Below are 16,984 nucleotides of genomic sequence, written 5' to 3'. Positions count from 1 at the left end.
CCACTGGTCCACTGGTGCAGCTTGGCTTTAACAGTTTGACTAAAGAAGACCATACTGTAATGCCAGAGGTGCTGTGCCATGGCACATGAGGCTATATGCACCGGTGTATACGCAGACATCAGTCCTTTGCCAGATTGGGCCAGCATTATTAACGGGGGTTATTTGATCACTTTTAAAGCATCTTCACACACAGGAATTGGTGCTGCAGGTAGAAATGGACACGTTCTCAAGGCATTTATTGTTGAAGTGCTCTCATTACATAGCAAAGTCGTTATGACTATAATTAAAGCAATATTGTGGCTATTTTTAATACTCTGAGATACAGAACTATAGTATTACTGCACATTCCTAACCTGCATCATGATGTTATCTTGTCTGGTCTCTTGGTTTCCTCTGACTCCTATGTAGATTTTTAATGTTCTCTTTGTTGTAGCATCAACCTGCCAGGGACTACAGATGAAAATTGGTCCATGGCTACAATCGGGCACATTTACATGTCCTTGTTCATTAATGTGCATTGTCCCTTGTAATAAATAAATACATTTTAGATCATTTAATTTTTGAATCTTGGAAGAAAATCACATGAAAATTGGTCTCCTTTTCATGCTCATAACACTGATTTGAGCCAGAGAGAAGCAACTAAATAACTTTGATTGTGTTGTTGAACTGAGAGAGACTCGAAACAATAACAGCAACTGAAATATGGAACTGATATGTGTCAGTGTATTGGTGGGTGGTAAACCGGTATCAGGACTGTCACGTGAAATTTTAGCCACAGAAGGCCATTAGCAGTTTAAATGCATGCTTTGTACATTAGTGCACACGTGGCAAAACAGACAATCTGAGTCCTGTCATCAGCATGTTTTAGCATTACAAGTGGTCAGGCAACTAATCAGGCAACCTGTTGTAAGTGACGTACAGCAAAGAAAACGGTTTAAAACTTTCTCTCCAAGTTCAACGTCCTTAATAACAGTAACATAGAGGGTGTGCTCACTTTGCACATGCTGTCATCCTCACTGGGGCTTTTCTCGGCTTGTCCTTTGCCCAAAAATGTCAGTGGTAATGGCCAATGACCGGTCAACCCCTATTTTGGACTGAGAAATACCAGCATTTGAGTTGCAGATGTAAACATGGCAAGAAAGTCGTTTACTGCCAAAGTTGGTCACACAGGAATAACTAAGAAATTTTCATCTGTAGCCAATGGGATCCTACATTGCTGTCAGTGTGATGTTAGGAAGTAGATTCAAACCAAAAAGAAAGCTTTGTTTGATTTTTGTTTACCCTTTTTCAAGCTCTGAGCTTCCCCAAAATAATAATTTGTCAGGACCAGTCCTCCACTGTTAATGTAAATGAGCTACACAAACTTTTAAAGGGTATTCAAAATACCCAGAAATTTTACAAACTTTTATTTGTATTTAGTTGGTTTGATTCATCTCTAAACTTGGCCTCAGTGACAGAGGAAGGTCAAAGATATGGGAATAGCTTTAAATCTCTAATAACTTGTTAGTATTGTTCAAAATAACATGAATATCAGCTACTATTGACCAATCAGCAGACTTTGATGTGTAAGAGCCAGGTTAAAAATAAGTCTGTAACCGTGACAACTTTCAAAGACATACACACAAACAGAGGCAATCTTTAGAAATCGTCTTTATTGAGTAAATGAGAAAATGATGGTAGTGGCTGATGCAAGCCTTCGCAACGGTCTTCAAAGTATGAACTGCTGTACATGTAAGTGAGGTGAGGTACTTCAACATCTTTAATTCACCTGTTGACTATCTACTCATTCCTTGTTTGCTGCAGAAACATTGGCTGTTAAATGAGAAATTAAACTGGAATCTGTGTTGTTGGGTGGTAAAGTGCAGTTCAACCTTGAATCAATGACAATGAGGGGATTACTCAGAATTTCCTCATCTTTTTTTTTCTGTGATTTCTTCATGACTGGCCACAGCTGCTGCCACAAGTGATGGTGAAACTGTTACACCAACATAAACAGAGTGGGTGATCTGTCATTCACTACAGGCATGATAAAGTCAAGCTACAGTCATAGTTCAATTAAGTGGACCTCTGTCCTTGTGCTGTTATTTATGCTCAGTGAGAGAATCACTTTACTGACAGGAGCATGTTTGCCTCCGATAGGTAGATGGCATCCACGGGGCATTTCTAAACTATTATCCAATTACTGAAACTATACAACTGCTTGGACATGAGTTTGTGATTTACTTTATCAGTGCTTTGTGTGCATTAATGCCCATATACACAGCTGCAAGTTCTGTAACTTTAAAACATGCATATAAAGCCTTCAAATGGACACATTTTTTTGCACTTTGCAGAAGCAGCAGGTAGAGGAAATTATTAATATGACCCTGGTTAAGGTGTGCGTGGATTGTTAGCTAATTTTAAAACTGTGATCTGTGGGGTTTAAATGTGTGTTTCTGAATTAATTAGATTTAGCAAAGTAATTCTAAAATAATTTTATTTCATGTGTAAGGCATGGATAAAAATGAATATGTAAAGACTGATAAGCCTTGCTTAATGTCTTGTGCATAGAAACAAATATGGTGTGATTTTAGACTTTGGCTTCATCTTAAGCGCGCCTTGGGCAAAATATGTTTGATTACCACCACATTTGACTTTTTTTCACAAAAGCAGTGTACACTATGCCACTAAGTTACCCTGATATCAAGAGGCAGAAAACAAAGTAGCTTCCTCCATGTCATGCTTATACACTTCCAAGTCAAAGTCCAGTGTAGAAATCGTGGAGTTTGCACAGAACTAGAGATGCACCAATGCCTTGGCCAACATCAGCGTGGTTGACAAACATCAGCCATCTACAAATAATGTGGCATGAACAGATACCAGCAGCCAGTGTTTATCTGCTGCAACTTATTGATTCAATGCTGACATAAAGTACTTCTTATTGCTGAATAAAATCAGAGAATTTTCACTGGGTAAATAGTCAACCATTAGACAAACATCTGTTTTCACAGTCATGAACAGTAGACGATGCCACAATAGGAGCATTAAACCAAAAGAAGTGATAAAGATAACATTTATTATTGAATCAATAGAAGGTATGCATGAGGAATTTCAGCAAATCGGCCATATGGTAAAATAATATCCAAGGTGGCAGGCTCTTAAAGATAACAGATTATGTTTTAGCTCTACAAATAGTCTCATGATGTCAGATTAACGCAGCTGGTTTTACATGGAACGCTCCATGGAGTGAACACATCTGATGCTATAACAGTCTATACCACACAGTTTGTTGAGAGAGTGTTAATTTTGGCAGCAGTTTTTAATTTTAGTCTTAGTCTTTAGATTAAATTTTATTTTTAGTCACATTTTAGTCATTTCCACACTTTTTTGTTTAAAACCTGGAATCCTTCTTTCTACAGCTGGGAGGCAGAATAGCAGCAGATGCATTGTTTTTTACTCACAGTGGAGAAAAGTCACAGATTTTGAATGTCCGACAAAAACTATATTACATTTTAGTCTAGTTTTAGTCATGTTGATGAAAACTGAACGTAGTTTTTGTCAGTTTTAGACATCACAGATCTATCTTTGTTAGTCTAGTTTTTGTCATGGAAAAAAAGGCTGTCGACAAATATGTTTAGTCAGAGTTTAGTCAATGAAATTAACACTGTTTGAGAGCTATACAATGTCAGTTTGTCAAATGAAAAGGAAATAAAGGTTTGACTGGTGTAATTGAACTAAATTAAATACGATAGACAGGGTACGTCGATCTCATTTTGAAATAGGCTACACCCTGGATTTTACAAACAGATTCAACAGCCACAGGATGATAATTTTACTGAAAAGCTGAAGTAAGAAGAAGTAAACAAAACATTGATATATGAAGAAACATCATGGGTTTTGAATGTCCAATAAAAACTAAATTACATTTTAGTCTAGTTTTAGTCATGTTGATGAAAACTAAACTTAGTTTTTGTCAGTTTTAGTCATCACAGATCTATCTTTGTTAGTCTTGGTCTAGTTTTTGTCATGGAAAAAAACGCTGACAAATATGTTTAGTCAGAGTTTTAGTCGATGAAATTAACACTGGTTGAGAGCTTTCATGTCAGTTTCTCACATGAAAAGGAAATAAAAGCTTAACTGGTGTAATTAAACTATATTAAATACGGTAGACAGGGTATGTCGATCTCATTTTGAAATAGGCTACACCCTGGATTTTACTAAACAGATTTAACAACCACAGGACGATAATTTTACAGATAAGCTGAAGTAAGAAGAAGTCGAAACGAAAACATTGAAATATGGAGAAACAGCTGATCTAAAGTTTAGTATTTACAACACTTTTCCATGTTGATCAAGTTTCACATCCACTACTGATGATCCAGGCTGATGTGCGCCTTTACCCAAAATCAGGTCCATATATTTGTCAGAAAACTCGATCTGTGACCATGTATCAATGTCAGCAGCACACTGTGTTTTTAAGAAATGGCATGGATCTCTGTCAAGTCAAAATATCCTTAATTCAAACTGATATTAGTTTGTTTTTCTCCTGTTTTCATCTGTTCTCCATTGATTAGATAGCCGCTTTCCCACTCAGCCCAGCTGAGCAGTCGTGACACATGCTGAAAGTGGCAACAGTGCAAACCTTCTATGTCCATAAAGACCCTAATTTTAAAAGTCATAACATATCTTTGCAGAACAACTCAGTGGAACTTGATGTAGTGCAAGTTCAGTCAGTGTAGCATGCCTACATGCATTTTTAATATCCATTTTTGTTTTATATTTATGACTGCATGTAAACGTACCAACTAAAGGAAACTTTGACTTACTGTTTTTCTCCTCTCCCCTCACAGCGGAGCCCCTCCCTCTCATGGACCTGTGCAGACGAGTAGCTCGACTGGCTCTGGGTAGAGAGCGCATCCATCACATTGACACACTCCCGCTGCCGCAGACTCTCAAGAACTACCTCCAGTATCAGTGACCCCTCTCTCACAATCACACACAGAGGGGAATAATCTGAAGTCCACGCGTTTTTACGAAGACCAGCCTCCAACCTGAACTTTATCCCAGCTCCTGGAGGATAAGGACGATGACACTGACTACAGGGAGGTGTTGGAGACTGTGCTGCAGAGGCGTTTTGTTTACAACATTTGGGGTTTTTCCATTTGGGTGTTTTTTAACTTCCATATTTTTGTTTTTTGTTGTTGCTGACTGCTGTCTTTCTCCTGGACGGATGGGTGAAGGAGCTGATGAATGAAATGAAAGATTAGAATACTACAAACCAGTTTCCTGCTAATCACATGTATTCGAGTCTTATTCATGTCAGTTTGAAAGGCCTTATATTCTGTGATTTACCCTCACAGCTTTTCTGCACAGTCTCTTTAGAAGCCTCTTGGCAAGCATATTGGTATTTATATTTATATTCCCAACACAGCAGGCTCTGTGGAGACACAACAATCCCTCCAAGCCACGAGACAGAGATGGAGAAAGAGGTAGCATGAGAGAGAGGGGGAAAGTCCACACGCAGGTCTATTTTAGTGAGTGTTTACACAGCGCTGCACACATGGATTACATATATACAGTGTGTGTTTGTCAGGAGTGTACAGAAACAAGCCTCGACTGTGTGAAGTCAGAGCACAGCTCACTGACAAGCTGGCAGTAACAACCTACAGGCTAAAAAACACAACAACACTGGTCTGATCTGATTCAAGCCTCCATCATGCTCCATGCCATCACGCTCGTAGAGATTTATCAAAGCTGAAGCCATGTCTCTGACTGCTAATGTGCCTGCACCAGGAAAAAAAAGCACATGGCACTTCTGTCATATCAGGAGACTCCCCCAGACCCCCACCCTGAAAGTTTTAAATGCTGCTTTTCTATCTTTTTCCTCCACCGTCTTACCTTCATGTGAGTTTTTATCTCTGATTTACTTTTAAACATGATGGTCTTAGGAGATTTTTTTATGTTCTTTTTTTTCTCCTATGGGTTTTGAGATTTGTCTGTGGGACGGGATGTCTCACAGGTACAGGTGGGAGAATGTGCTGCCATGAGTCTTTTAAATGTGAACAAGAATAAACTCAGCTGAACTCGCACTCTGCCTCACTCTTCTTTCCAGGTATTATCTACAGGAGTGTTGGTTTAGATACCAACTGTGCTGTCAAAATTACCCCTTTTCAAGTGTGAAAAGCTATTAAAGAGGCTCAGCTAGCCTCTTAGCTCAGTACAAGACTCCTCAAAACTCTTTTTCCCTCCATCTGAATAGACATGTAGTAGGAGGTCTATGAAACTTAAGATCAATCCCATTTCTATCCCTTAAGCCTTCCCCATACCCCTACCCCTTCATGTACCCTTGCCCCTTGAAACAGACTGGTAAGGGGTAGGGGTGAAAACCTTCCTTTAAGAAAGGAGAGTCCACTTAATCGCTGTTCATCATCACACATCGCTGATAAACAGTGCATCATCAGAGGTGACAAAGCTTAGACCATCTCGTTCATACTTGGGATCTCCATGTTGATCTTCTACATATATTTGCACAATAATAGCCCTGGTTTACATGTGTACATACCAAAAATACAATAAACTCCTATCCCTAGTAGCTTAAGATTGAATTTATGAAAAAACACAAGTGTTGTATTTTCTACAGTCAATGCCGAAAATATTTACATTTATGGTCCTGAAAAATCTTCGTTTAAAGTGTTATGGAGCCCTCAGTTCAAAAGAGAATAAAGCTACCCCTTCACCTGACGGTGAAGCAAAGCCAATGAGAAGAGCTAAGATAAGGGCTACAGGGTAGCAATGGGACTGACCCTGAGTAATGTTGAATATTGAAAAACTCTACACGAGGTGAATCAGTTGTTTGTAAAGTGCAGGGGCTGCACAGTGGCGTAGGGGTTAGCGCTGTTGCCTCACAGCAAGAAGGTTGGGGCCTTTCTGTGTGGAGTTTGTATGTTCTCCCTGTGCATGCGTGGGTTCTCTCCAGGTACACAGGCTTCCACCACCAAAAACATGATTATTAGGTTAACTGGTGACACTAAATTGGCCGTAGGTGTGAGTGTGAGTGTGCCTGGTCGTCTGTCTCTATATGTCAGCCCTGCAATTGACTGGTGACCAGTCCAGGTTATACCCCGCCTCTCGCCCAATGACAGCTGGGATAGGCTCCAGCCCCCCACGACCCCACAACAGGACAAGGAATAGAAAATGGATGGATGTAGAGTGCACGGATCATACTCTGTATGTAGAAATTTTCTGATAATTGCAGCAGAGCTTTAAAATTAAACCTGTACAAGCTTAAGTCCATTTACATTAGCAGGTCATCAGGATCATGCCACTGCAAACAACCTATACAGGTATTTGGCAGTGTTGTTGATCCAGTAAGTTTCAAATCTAAACAATTCAATATGAAGTGAATTGATTGTACATGCAACTGCTGGCTGATCTAGATACAAATGACATACGTATGTGGGGCCAGTTTTTGACACTACAGTGCTCAACAGTGACCCCCTACTTTTTCCATGACATTACCTTCAGCATTAGCAACTGAAGTTTGTGGCTAACAGAGTGCTCCACCAATCAGAGACGTGGCTGTGGTACTCTAAAGCAGTAAGTAGTTTAGTTCTTTAGTTTGTGAATAAACCACATTTTTTCTTAAAACTAGCTAACAGCATACAAACTATAATTGTCATTACTATCATTTTCCTCTGTCGTAAGAAAATGATTTTTAACTTCAGTGGTAGCAGCCAAATGCTGATGTGCATGGGTAACAATGGGCTCCACCAATCGGTGACATTGCTGTCAGGATTTTGGGTAGTGTAGTATTTCTCCAGAAGATTGTGAATAAACCATGTTTGTTCTTTTAATACAAGGTTGATTACAGACGTTAATACTGTTAAAAATCTTCAGCTACAGGGGTGACTGTGGCTCAGTAGGTAGAGTCAGCTGTCTCTCAGCTGGAAGGTTTGGGGTTATATCCCCAGCTCCTGTAATTACATGTCTGTGTCTGTGGGCAAGGCACTTAAGACAAATTTGCCCCCACTGCTTTGTTGATGGCATGTGACTGTATGAATGAGAATAAAAGGGATGAGCTTATACTGACAGTCACTCTACATTGCAGCCGTAAAGTCTTTCCTGCAGTGTAAAAGTGTTTTGAGAAGGCAGTAACTAGCAAAACGCAATACAAGCTCAAGTCCATCACCATTAATCAACAAAATTCTTATTTCAGAAAATAAGTATCCTGATGAATTTGAAGACCTCCTTTTTTCTTTTTAAACATTACATTAACAAACATTACAAACAAACATTAGATCCCTGCAGAGAAGATAGTGAAAGAAAGGTCATTTGGCTCCTGACATATTAAAGTTTTTTTTTTTTCCTGAATTTGACTTTTTCATCACTGATAATGTCCTAAAAAGTGAACTTCAAAGGTCTGCTCTGGTAGAAGATTCAGCTGCTGTCAAAGCGAGCAGCCAGACGTTGGTTCTGGTGTAGAGTCCCGTTGATCTGGGTCTAAACCGCGTTCCCCTTTCCAGAGCTGGCTTTGAGCACAACAAAGCTTGTTGTGTGATCAAAGTTCAGCTCTGGCCGCCTTTCCCTGGCACTGCCAACAGAAAATCCATTAATGTTGTGCAACAGAGAGCAGCCTGTGCTGATAATATCATAATCACAGCAAGAGGCATCTCTCCCCCTGCTTTTAAAGGGGCATGACTGATGCTAGCACAGGAATTTGAAATAAACACAAAATACTTCTGCCTTAAAGAGAGGATGAGCTGTCAGAGAAGAAATCCCAATTATGCCCCTTATGTTTGGCCCCCACAGCTTGACACTGAAAACCACTGGGCAGAAAAAAGCAAGCATGTCACCAGGGTTGTCATGTGGCAACCTTCCTTTACTGGTGTTGTTTCATCCAGTTAGTCCTACGACACCTCAGGAGGGCTGGATGGTAGGCTTTGGTGCCTCACCCCATGTTAGCTCTCACTGTCCACCATACCCACACGTAGACTTTCCTTATATTAACTAGTATAACACATGGCAATCACAGCCCAAACAGCATCTCCACACCAGCAGACCCAGGCTCTGTAAATGCAAACTCCAGGTAGTAATAACGCCAACACTAACTACCTTACCATATGGGATGGAATGGCCCCCATGAAAATCCCAACTCGTCCTGGTGTCAATATTACATATAAAAACAACAAAGTGAACAAAAGAGACAAAAATTACCAGTAGGTGTATATATGCCTTCTGCTAAGTGTTGCTGGTGTTCAATTGTATCTCTTCCTGTTTATGTTCGTAAGCAATTAAAGAATAGACTGACTGCTAGAATTTGCTTGTGCAAAGAAAAAAACAGGTATAACTCTCAGAAAGCTGCAATATGGTATAAGGTCCCCGCAGCCTTATAATATGTAAGGTCATGGTGACCTTTGACCTCCAAAATCTAATCTCATTCCCAAAGTATGTGAGGGCTTGTTGCAAACGATTATTTGTCTGAATAATCCTCATGTGGAGTCACCACAATTGTTGTACTGCTCCAAAATGCAATGTACTCCTCCAGATCCAGAATCGTGAATATCAAACACTTTTTATATTTACGATTCTAGGTTGCAATGCATCTGACAAAATGCCTACAACAACCAATGAGAGAAGGCAGCTGGATAGCATAACCAGTCGGATCACATGGACTTTCACTGCTCACAAACATCAAAACAACTGAACCTTCGTTTGCAGGAATCATCCTGATTCTTCTTTGGTGGCCAGTCTAAGGGACCAAGCATACAAAGAAAGCCTATGTGACAGGGGGGATGTGGTCTCTTCTAGGCACGTAAAACAGAAAGCGCCAGGCCAAGACCAAAGTGAGTCCAACATTAAAGCTGGCCAAGCAAGCACCAGCCATCAGCTCTACCAACCACCCGGCACAGAAGACAGATGTGATAAGTAATAAGTGAAAAGGAAGGGATGACGTTTTTTTCAAATGTGTCTTGAAGCCAGCTCATCTTAAATACTACATGGTGCAGAAATGGTATTAAAGTTTGAGAAACACTCAAGTAATCCATGTTTAGATTTGTGACAAATTCTGCAAAAATCCCTGAATGCCTTACTGAAAGTTTTGTGTGCACCAGATTTGAGGTCAAGAAACATTCTTGTGATGTTGTATTCACAAGCAATGTATGATAATTAGGCCCAATGACCTTGACCTGAGTTCATCCTTAAGACTAAGGAAGAATCCATGCAAAGCTCGAAGAAAGCTAAAATCATCCTCGAGTTATCATGTTCATACCTTTAGGCCTACTGACCTTCACCCCATGCCCTCCAGAATCTAACCACGTTATTCTTGAGTCAGAAAACAAATTTTTGCTAGGTTTAAAGAAAACCTGTTAAAGCATCCTAGAGATATTCTGTTCAAAAAGAGTGACCATGAGACCAAATTACCTTGAACTTTGACCTATGTCCTCTTAAAGCTAATTAGTTCATCCTTGAAGCAGACTTGAAATGTGTGCAAAGTTTGACTTAAGTACCTCAAAGCATTCTTGAGATACTGTGTTCACAACAATGGCCCGAATAGACAGATGGACATACAGAACGCGTAATGCCCTGACACTGGTCATCTCTACTATGGAGGCATGAAAAATACTGAGAAAAGTTAAAAGGGAGAGCTTTAGATTAACAACGGGGACGTGGGAAGTAGAGCTCAGATGAGTTGCCCTGATTGAGGCTAACATTACAACCACATGCAACCATGGGCCGGTTACTCTACCTCCCCCAACTCTCTCATTTTCTGTGATGGAAAGGACAGAGAAGAGAGAACAAAGGAGATAAATGGTTTGACATTTTTCCCAGTCATTCAAATCTTCTGACTAGATTTAATTGTTTTATTCTCCCAGCTTTCCCTGTAATAAGACCCCTGTTCAAGCTATGAATACTCTACATCCCATTTCTATGGGACAAGCCCTAACGTTCCATCTTTTCAGTTCAGCTTGAACTTTTCCTGTCATATGCTTCCCCCCTGTCCCAGGACACCGCCCATTTGACTCATTGAGAACTGATGGACATTTAAAACTTAAATACTGATGACACAAGTGTCTGTTAAACAACAGACTTTAATTAAGGTAACTAGCTGATCTGATGTGGTCATTAATGGTTTGGCATATAAAAAAGATGACAGGGAAATGCAAGTCACTCCAGAGAAACCAGATCTGCTATAGGCGCCGGTCTGAAATCGATCCTTCGGCCGTAGAGTTGGTCTGCCTCAGCATATAGTGCTGTTTAATAATGCAGGGAAGAGCCCTGTTAAGGATTATTGAACAAGCCTGAAAGATAAAGCTGATGACTTGTTTGATCTAGTAAAAGTGACTCTGCTTTTGCTGGATCCATATTTAGCTTTCTCTCAACAGTGAGGCTTCACTTCGATTCATCTCGCTGTCTGTTCCTCCTCCTCCTCTTCACCACATTGTGCCAACTTTTTATTTGTCTGCCTTTTACACTGCTCGTCTTCAGCTATTTAAATCCTCACATATTTTTCTATCAAAAGTATATTTGCCATCCTAGAGCTCTATATTCTGCCTCTCCTGCCTTGACTGGAGGTAAACGGTGAGTTTCAGCTGTGAGGAGAGTTTGCTAAAATATTTCTCCATCCTCTCTATGCATACATGTTATACATATGCATATATGCAGAGTGGCAGAGCTAGCTGATGGGGAGATGGATGGTTGGAGGCCAGTTGTCTGCCACAGAGATGGGTAGAAATCCATAATTTATGGAGGAAGAATACAGCGCCTGCCTTTGCTTGGTAAGTCATGTAAAAGCTCACATTTCCTACTTCTCCTCACTGCTGCTTCTCTTCTCTGGATCACATGCTGAGGGATCTGTAGGGGCCAAATTCTTCAAAGGATGCTTCTTTGACTCACTTGAAGAATTTGTGCACAGTCATAGATAAGAACGAGGCTGTTTCCCATTTAAGCTGAAACCAACCGAAGCAACATCAAAGATGCTTTATCTGGTCTGAGGTTTGTGACTTCTGAATGGCAGTTTGAGACACAAATTTAAAAGTTTTGGAAAAAACAAACTTGGAATTTCATGTGATAAACTCTTTTATGGCACTAACTTTTTCCCTGATAACAGCTGTCTGAAAACCAAAATATTAGGGTGTTGTAATCAAAAGAGTAAATTTAGAGAAACACAAATTCACTGAGGTGGAATTGTTAAATATGTGCAAATTTTATTTTAATTGTGAATTGAGTTGTGTCTCCTATAATGATGTTTTTATTCTAAATGAAGATTCTAGCCCGTATCCAGTTATGTTAATGTCAATTCTAACTGGCCAATCAAAATCAGGATGGGACTGGTCCTATGATACCAGCTTTGTCAACAGCAATAGTGAAGGAGAAACTGCACCAAAAGTGATGACATCAAGATTACCTCACAGTTAATATTGTTACAATGTTATTTAGCAGACGCTTTTACCCAAAGTGATGTACATTCAAGACAATCAACAATGAAACGACCAAATACCAATGTGAGATCTCTCATCATCACCTTCAATTAAATTGTCTTCACAAACAAATAAAAAACCAAAGTACCAAGTGCTGGGTCACTCACAAAGAGCTGGGCATAAAAATCCCAGAAGTAGAGCAGGACAGTGCGGACAACAGCGCAGAATAGTCTGGCTAAGTGCAAAGTATTCTCTTCTTCTTTAGCTTTCTCTTTAAAGTGGAGAGAGACTCAGCAGATCAAATGGAGTCGGGTAATTCATTTCACCATTGAGGGACAACAGAAGAGAAAAGTCGGGCTACTTACTTAAGAGCCTGATGTGCTTGAAGTACCACGCGCCTTTCGCTGGCTGACCGTAGCAGACAAGAAGTGTGGACCTGGATGAGGGACTCCAGGTAAACAGGAGCAGTTTTGGTTACTGCTTTGTCAGCAATGATTAGAGTTTTGAATTTAATGCGAGTTGCAACTGGAAGTTAGTGTAGAGAGATGAACAGAGGAGTAACATGAGCTCTCTTGGGTTGGTTAAAGACCAGACCTGCTGCTGCGTTCTGGATCATCTGCAGAGGTTTAACTGTTCATGCAGAGAGGCCTGCCAGTAATGAGTTGCAGTAGTCCATGTGTGATATTGCAAGAGCCTGAACCAGGAGCTGTGCTGCATGCTCTGTCAGGTAGGGTCTGATCCTGTGGATGTTACAGAGGGCAAATCAGCAGGACCGAGCAATCGAGGCTACATGAACCTCGAAGGTTAGCTGGTCATCAGTCATGACACCCAGATTTTCAGCAGACTTAGTGGGCATGAGATTATTTGACCCAAGCTGCATACTGATCTAAGGTTCCACAGCGGGATTGGCTGGAACGAAAATAAGCTCAGTCTTGGACAGGTTGAGCTGAAGGTGATGTTTCCTCATTCATTTAGAAAAATTAGCAAGGCAATATTGCAATAGTTCACTATCTAAATGAAACATTTTGAGTTTAAACCTTTCTTATGAGCTAATTGTGCCAAAATAAAGATGATAGATCAGGATACAAAACTCATTTGCCCCAAAAAACACGATTTTCTTATAATAACAAGTTCTTCTAACAAATACTGTGCTACAAATATTTTTTCCCAACCAATAACACAAGCCTTACCAGCAAGTAATACCAATTTTCCTAACAAGAACTATCTAATAGAATAACCAAGCTTTCAATAGAAAATATCCAAAGTTTCCTTACAAATAATTGAAATTGTCCTAATAAATAATACCAGACTTTCCAAACAAATAACACCAAGCTTTACCAACAAGTAATAGCAACTTTTCTTAACAAGAAAACCAAACTTTCCAAACAAAAACCAAGCTTTCCCAAGAAAATATCCTAGGCTTGCTTACAGATAATAACATCTTTCCCAATAAATAATACCAAGGTTTCCCAACAAATTACAATAAGTTCAAAATGGAAAAAAAAGGTTTTAATAACATATTTTCATATAATACAAATATACTATTTTTTACAAGTTCTACCAAGTTCTCCTAACAATCAAAACAACATAATTTCCTACCAAATTATACCAAGCTTTCTTAAGTTTTCCTAAATACCTACATTTCATATTAAATAATACCAAGCTTTCCCAACAAACAATTCCAAGTTTTCTGAACAGATCATACCAAGTTTTAAATACCAATGCTACCAACAAATAATACAGAGCCTTCCAAATAAATAATATCAATCTGCCATTAATATAAAACAAAGCTTTTCATACGAATGATACCAGAGTTTCAGGACAAACTAGTTTTCTTTGCAGATGATACCAAGTTCTCAAAACAAAAAAATCAACCTAACATTAGCAACAAGTTTTCCAATCAATTCCAAGATTTCCAAACTATATGGTTTTCCCAGCAATTACTACTAAGTCTTCTGAGTGAATAATAACAAATTTTCTTTAAGTAAGTTCCCCCAGGAAATAATACAATGTTATTACCAAGTTTTCCTGACAAAATAGATCAAGTTTTCCTAACAAGTGCTCCAAAATCCATCCATCCATGTTCTCCAGTCTCAGTTTTGCTAGACCACACAGCTCAGAAAACTCCTTGAAAGCTACCTGAACACTCTGTCCCCGCTCTGGAACATGGCTCTGATAAGAGGAGGAAAAGAGCAGAAGAAGAGGAACAAAAGACCCCTGGAAAAGAGTAGAGGGAGCGGGGCTGAAGGACGATGAGTGCACTGGGAAGACAGAGAGGAGAATAAAAGGTGTAGAGGGAAGTGTAAGGAGGTGATAATAGTGGAGGACTATTTTCAGCTTCTTCTTCAACACGGGTGGAGATGGAAAAATGGCAGACACTTTTTACTTCTGAATGTATGTGAGAAAGCTTCAGAGGTTCAGGAATAAAACATCCAGGGGGGAAAAGCTCATCTTGAGGGTGTTTTATGTTTGGTAAACAGCAGCATAATGAGTGCAGAAATCATCCAAAGCCTGACTTCTAATTTGAGCAGTGCTAGTTTGCAGTGCTGCTTTTAGAGTCTATGTGAAGGTATGCGTGAGTCACACTCTTATCTTACTGTCACACACACACGCTCACAGTGGGGGGAACTCAGTGTGAGGCCAAATAATAACGCTATGACGCTTTTTGCCATCCATCCATCCATTTTTGAATCTGACTCCCTCCCTGTGCCATAAGTGTCTGCCTTTTGAACGTTTTACATGTATTTACTGTTTTTTGTTTTTTTTCTCTAATAAAAAATTTGTGAATTACCATCATAGTCGCTTTACTTTGTATGAAAATGCAAGTGAAATGCGGTATTTTTGTTCATACATATTAGCTCTTTAGGAGGGCTAATGGTGTGGGGCTGTTTTTTTAAGGTTTGGCCTCTTATCTCCAGTGAAGCACATTTTCAGTGCTTCAGCAAACCAAGACATTTTGGACAATGCTTCCAACTTTGTGGCATGAGTTAGGGGACAACCCTATTCTATTCCAACATGACCGTGCCCCAGTGCACAAAGCCAGGACTGTAAAGACATGGTTCGACCCCACAGAGCATCTTTGGGATTAACTGGAACAGAGATTACGAGCTTTGTCCATTAATTGTATGTGCCTTTGTGAACGGAAAAAGAGGAAAAAAGTTCACCTTAATTCTTTTTGGAGCTCCTTTTTCACCAGTGAAGTGTGAGCAAATAGCCCACAGTGTAAATCACCTCCATTGCCCCTGTAACAAAGGCTGTGTCCTTATTGTGCTTTGAAGATGGTAAAAGAAGTGTTTTTCTAAATAATTTCGATACCTGTGGAGTTGGGATCTTTGCTCGCAGGGTGTGCTCTCTACAGAACCAAGCCCTTGGTCTAAAGTGCTTCTTGTATTATGTGATTTAAAGTCTCTCAATGGTAGTCCCTCACAGACCTTCTGCAGACGTCAGCAGACACGTCACTATTGGGACATCACTCACCACAGTGGAAGGCTGAAGCGCTGACATCAGGCTGCTGTGTGTTTAAACTAACAGTTAAGTTCAAGATGTATTCAGGAGCATTTAGAATAAGAGAATGTCACAAAATAGAATTACTATTTACTTTACCACAGATGTCAGTGGCTGTCTTATTAAGTAATTCATTCAAAGGGCACTCTAAAATAGAAAAAAACCTGTTAAGACTGGCCAGACAAAGACCTTTCCTCAAACACAGGTAGAGTACTTAACCTTCTGAGTACTCAGCTTTTGTTTTGAATGCAATTTTAGTTTCTCTCACTTATTCATCCACCCATCCATGCACCCATCCATCCATCCATTCATCTGTCCATCCATCCATCCATCACACATCCATCCGTCCATCCATCACACATCCATCCGTCCATCCATCCATCACACATCCATCCATCCACCCATCCATGCACCCATCCATCCATCCATTCATCTGTCCATCCATCCATCCATCACACATCCATCCGTCCATCCATCACACATCCATCCGTCCATCCATCCATCACACATCCATCCATCCACCCATCCATGCACCCATCCATCCATCCATTCATCTGTCCATCCATCCATCCATCACACATCCATCCGTCCATCCATCACACATCCATCCGTCCATCCATCCATCACACATCCATCCATCCATCCATCCATGTACCCATCCATGCACCAATTCATTCATCCATCCATCCATCACACATCCATCCATCCATCCATCACACATCCATCCATCCATCCATCCATCATCCATCCATCATCACACATCCATCCATCCATCCATGCACCCACCCATCTATCCATTCATCTGTCCATCCATCCATCACACATCCATCCATCCATCCATCCATCCATCCATGCACCCATCCACCCATCCATCCATCCATGCATCCACGCATCCATCCATCCAGGCATCCTGATCAGATAACTGAAACCACCTCAACTGGCTCCTTTCAATGCAAAGGAGTGGTGGATCTACTCCTAGTTCCCTCTGGATGTCTGAAGTCCTCACCCTATCTCTCTGACCATAGGTGAGGGTTGGAAGGAAGATTGACAGGTCAATCGAAAGCCCTCTTTACCACAATGGGCTG

At 40.2% G+C, this 16,984-nt stretch overlaps 1 protein-coding gene across 3 annotated transcripts in view; it reads left to right on the top strand.

The window, feature by feature from the left end:
- LOC121525882 (SPRY domain-containing SOCS box protein 4-like) overlaps nt 1-6,068 on the top strand; it is a 94,584-nt gene extending 88,516 nt beyond the window's left edge. For all 3 annotated transcript variants that reach the window (XM_041812080.1, XM_041812096.1, XM_041812088.1), the window contains one exon: nt 4,830-6,068. In XM_041812080.1, the coding sequence (XP_041668014.1) occupies nt 4,830-4,957 (128 nt within the window). In that variant the 3' untranslated portion in view covers nt 4,958-6,068. The remainder of the gene's footprint in view (nt 1-4,829) is intronic.
- Nucleotides 6,069-16,984: the final 10,916 nt, after the last annotated feature.

This window comes from Cheilinus undulatus, linkage group 2 (assembly GCF_018320785.1).
Source record: "Cheilinus undulatus linkage group 2, ASM1832078v1, whole genome shotgun sequence".
Lineage (NCBI taxonomy): Eukaryota > Metazoa > Chordata > Actinopteri > Labriformes > Labridae > Cheilinus > Cheilinus undulatus.
Note: the sequence above shows the minus strand (reverse complement) of the source record. Positions and strands in the feature narration are given on the sequence as shown.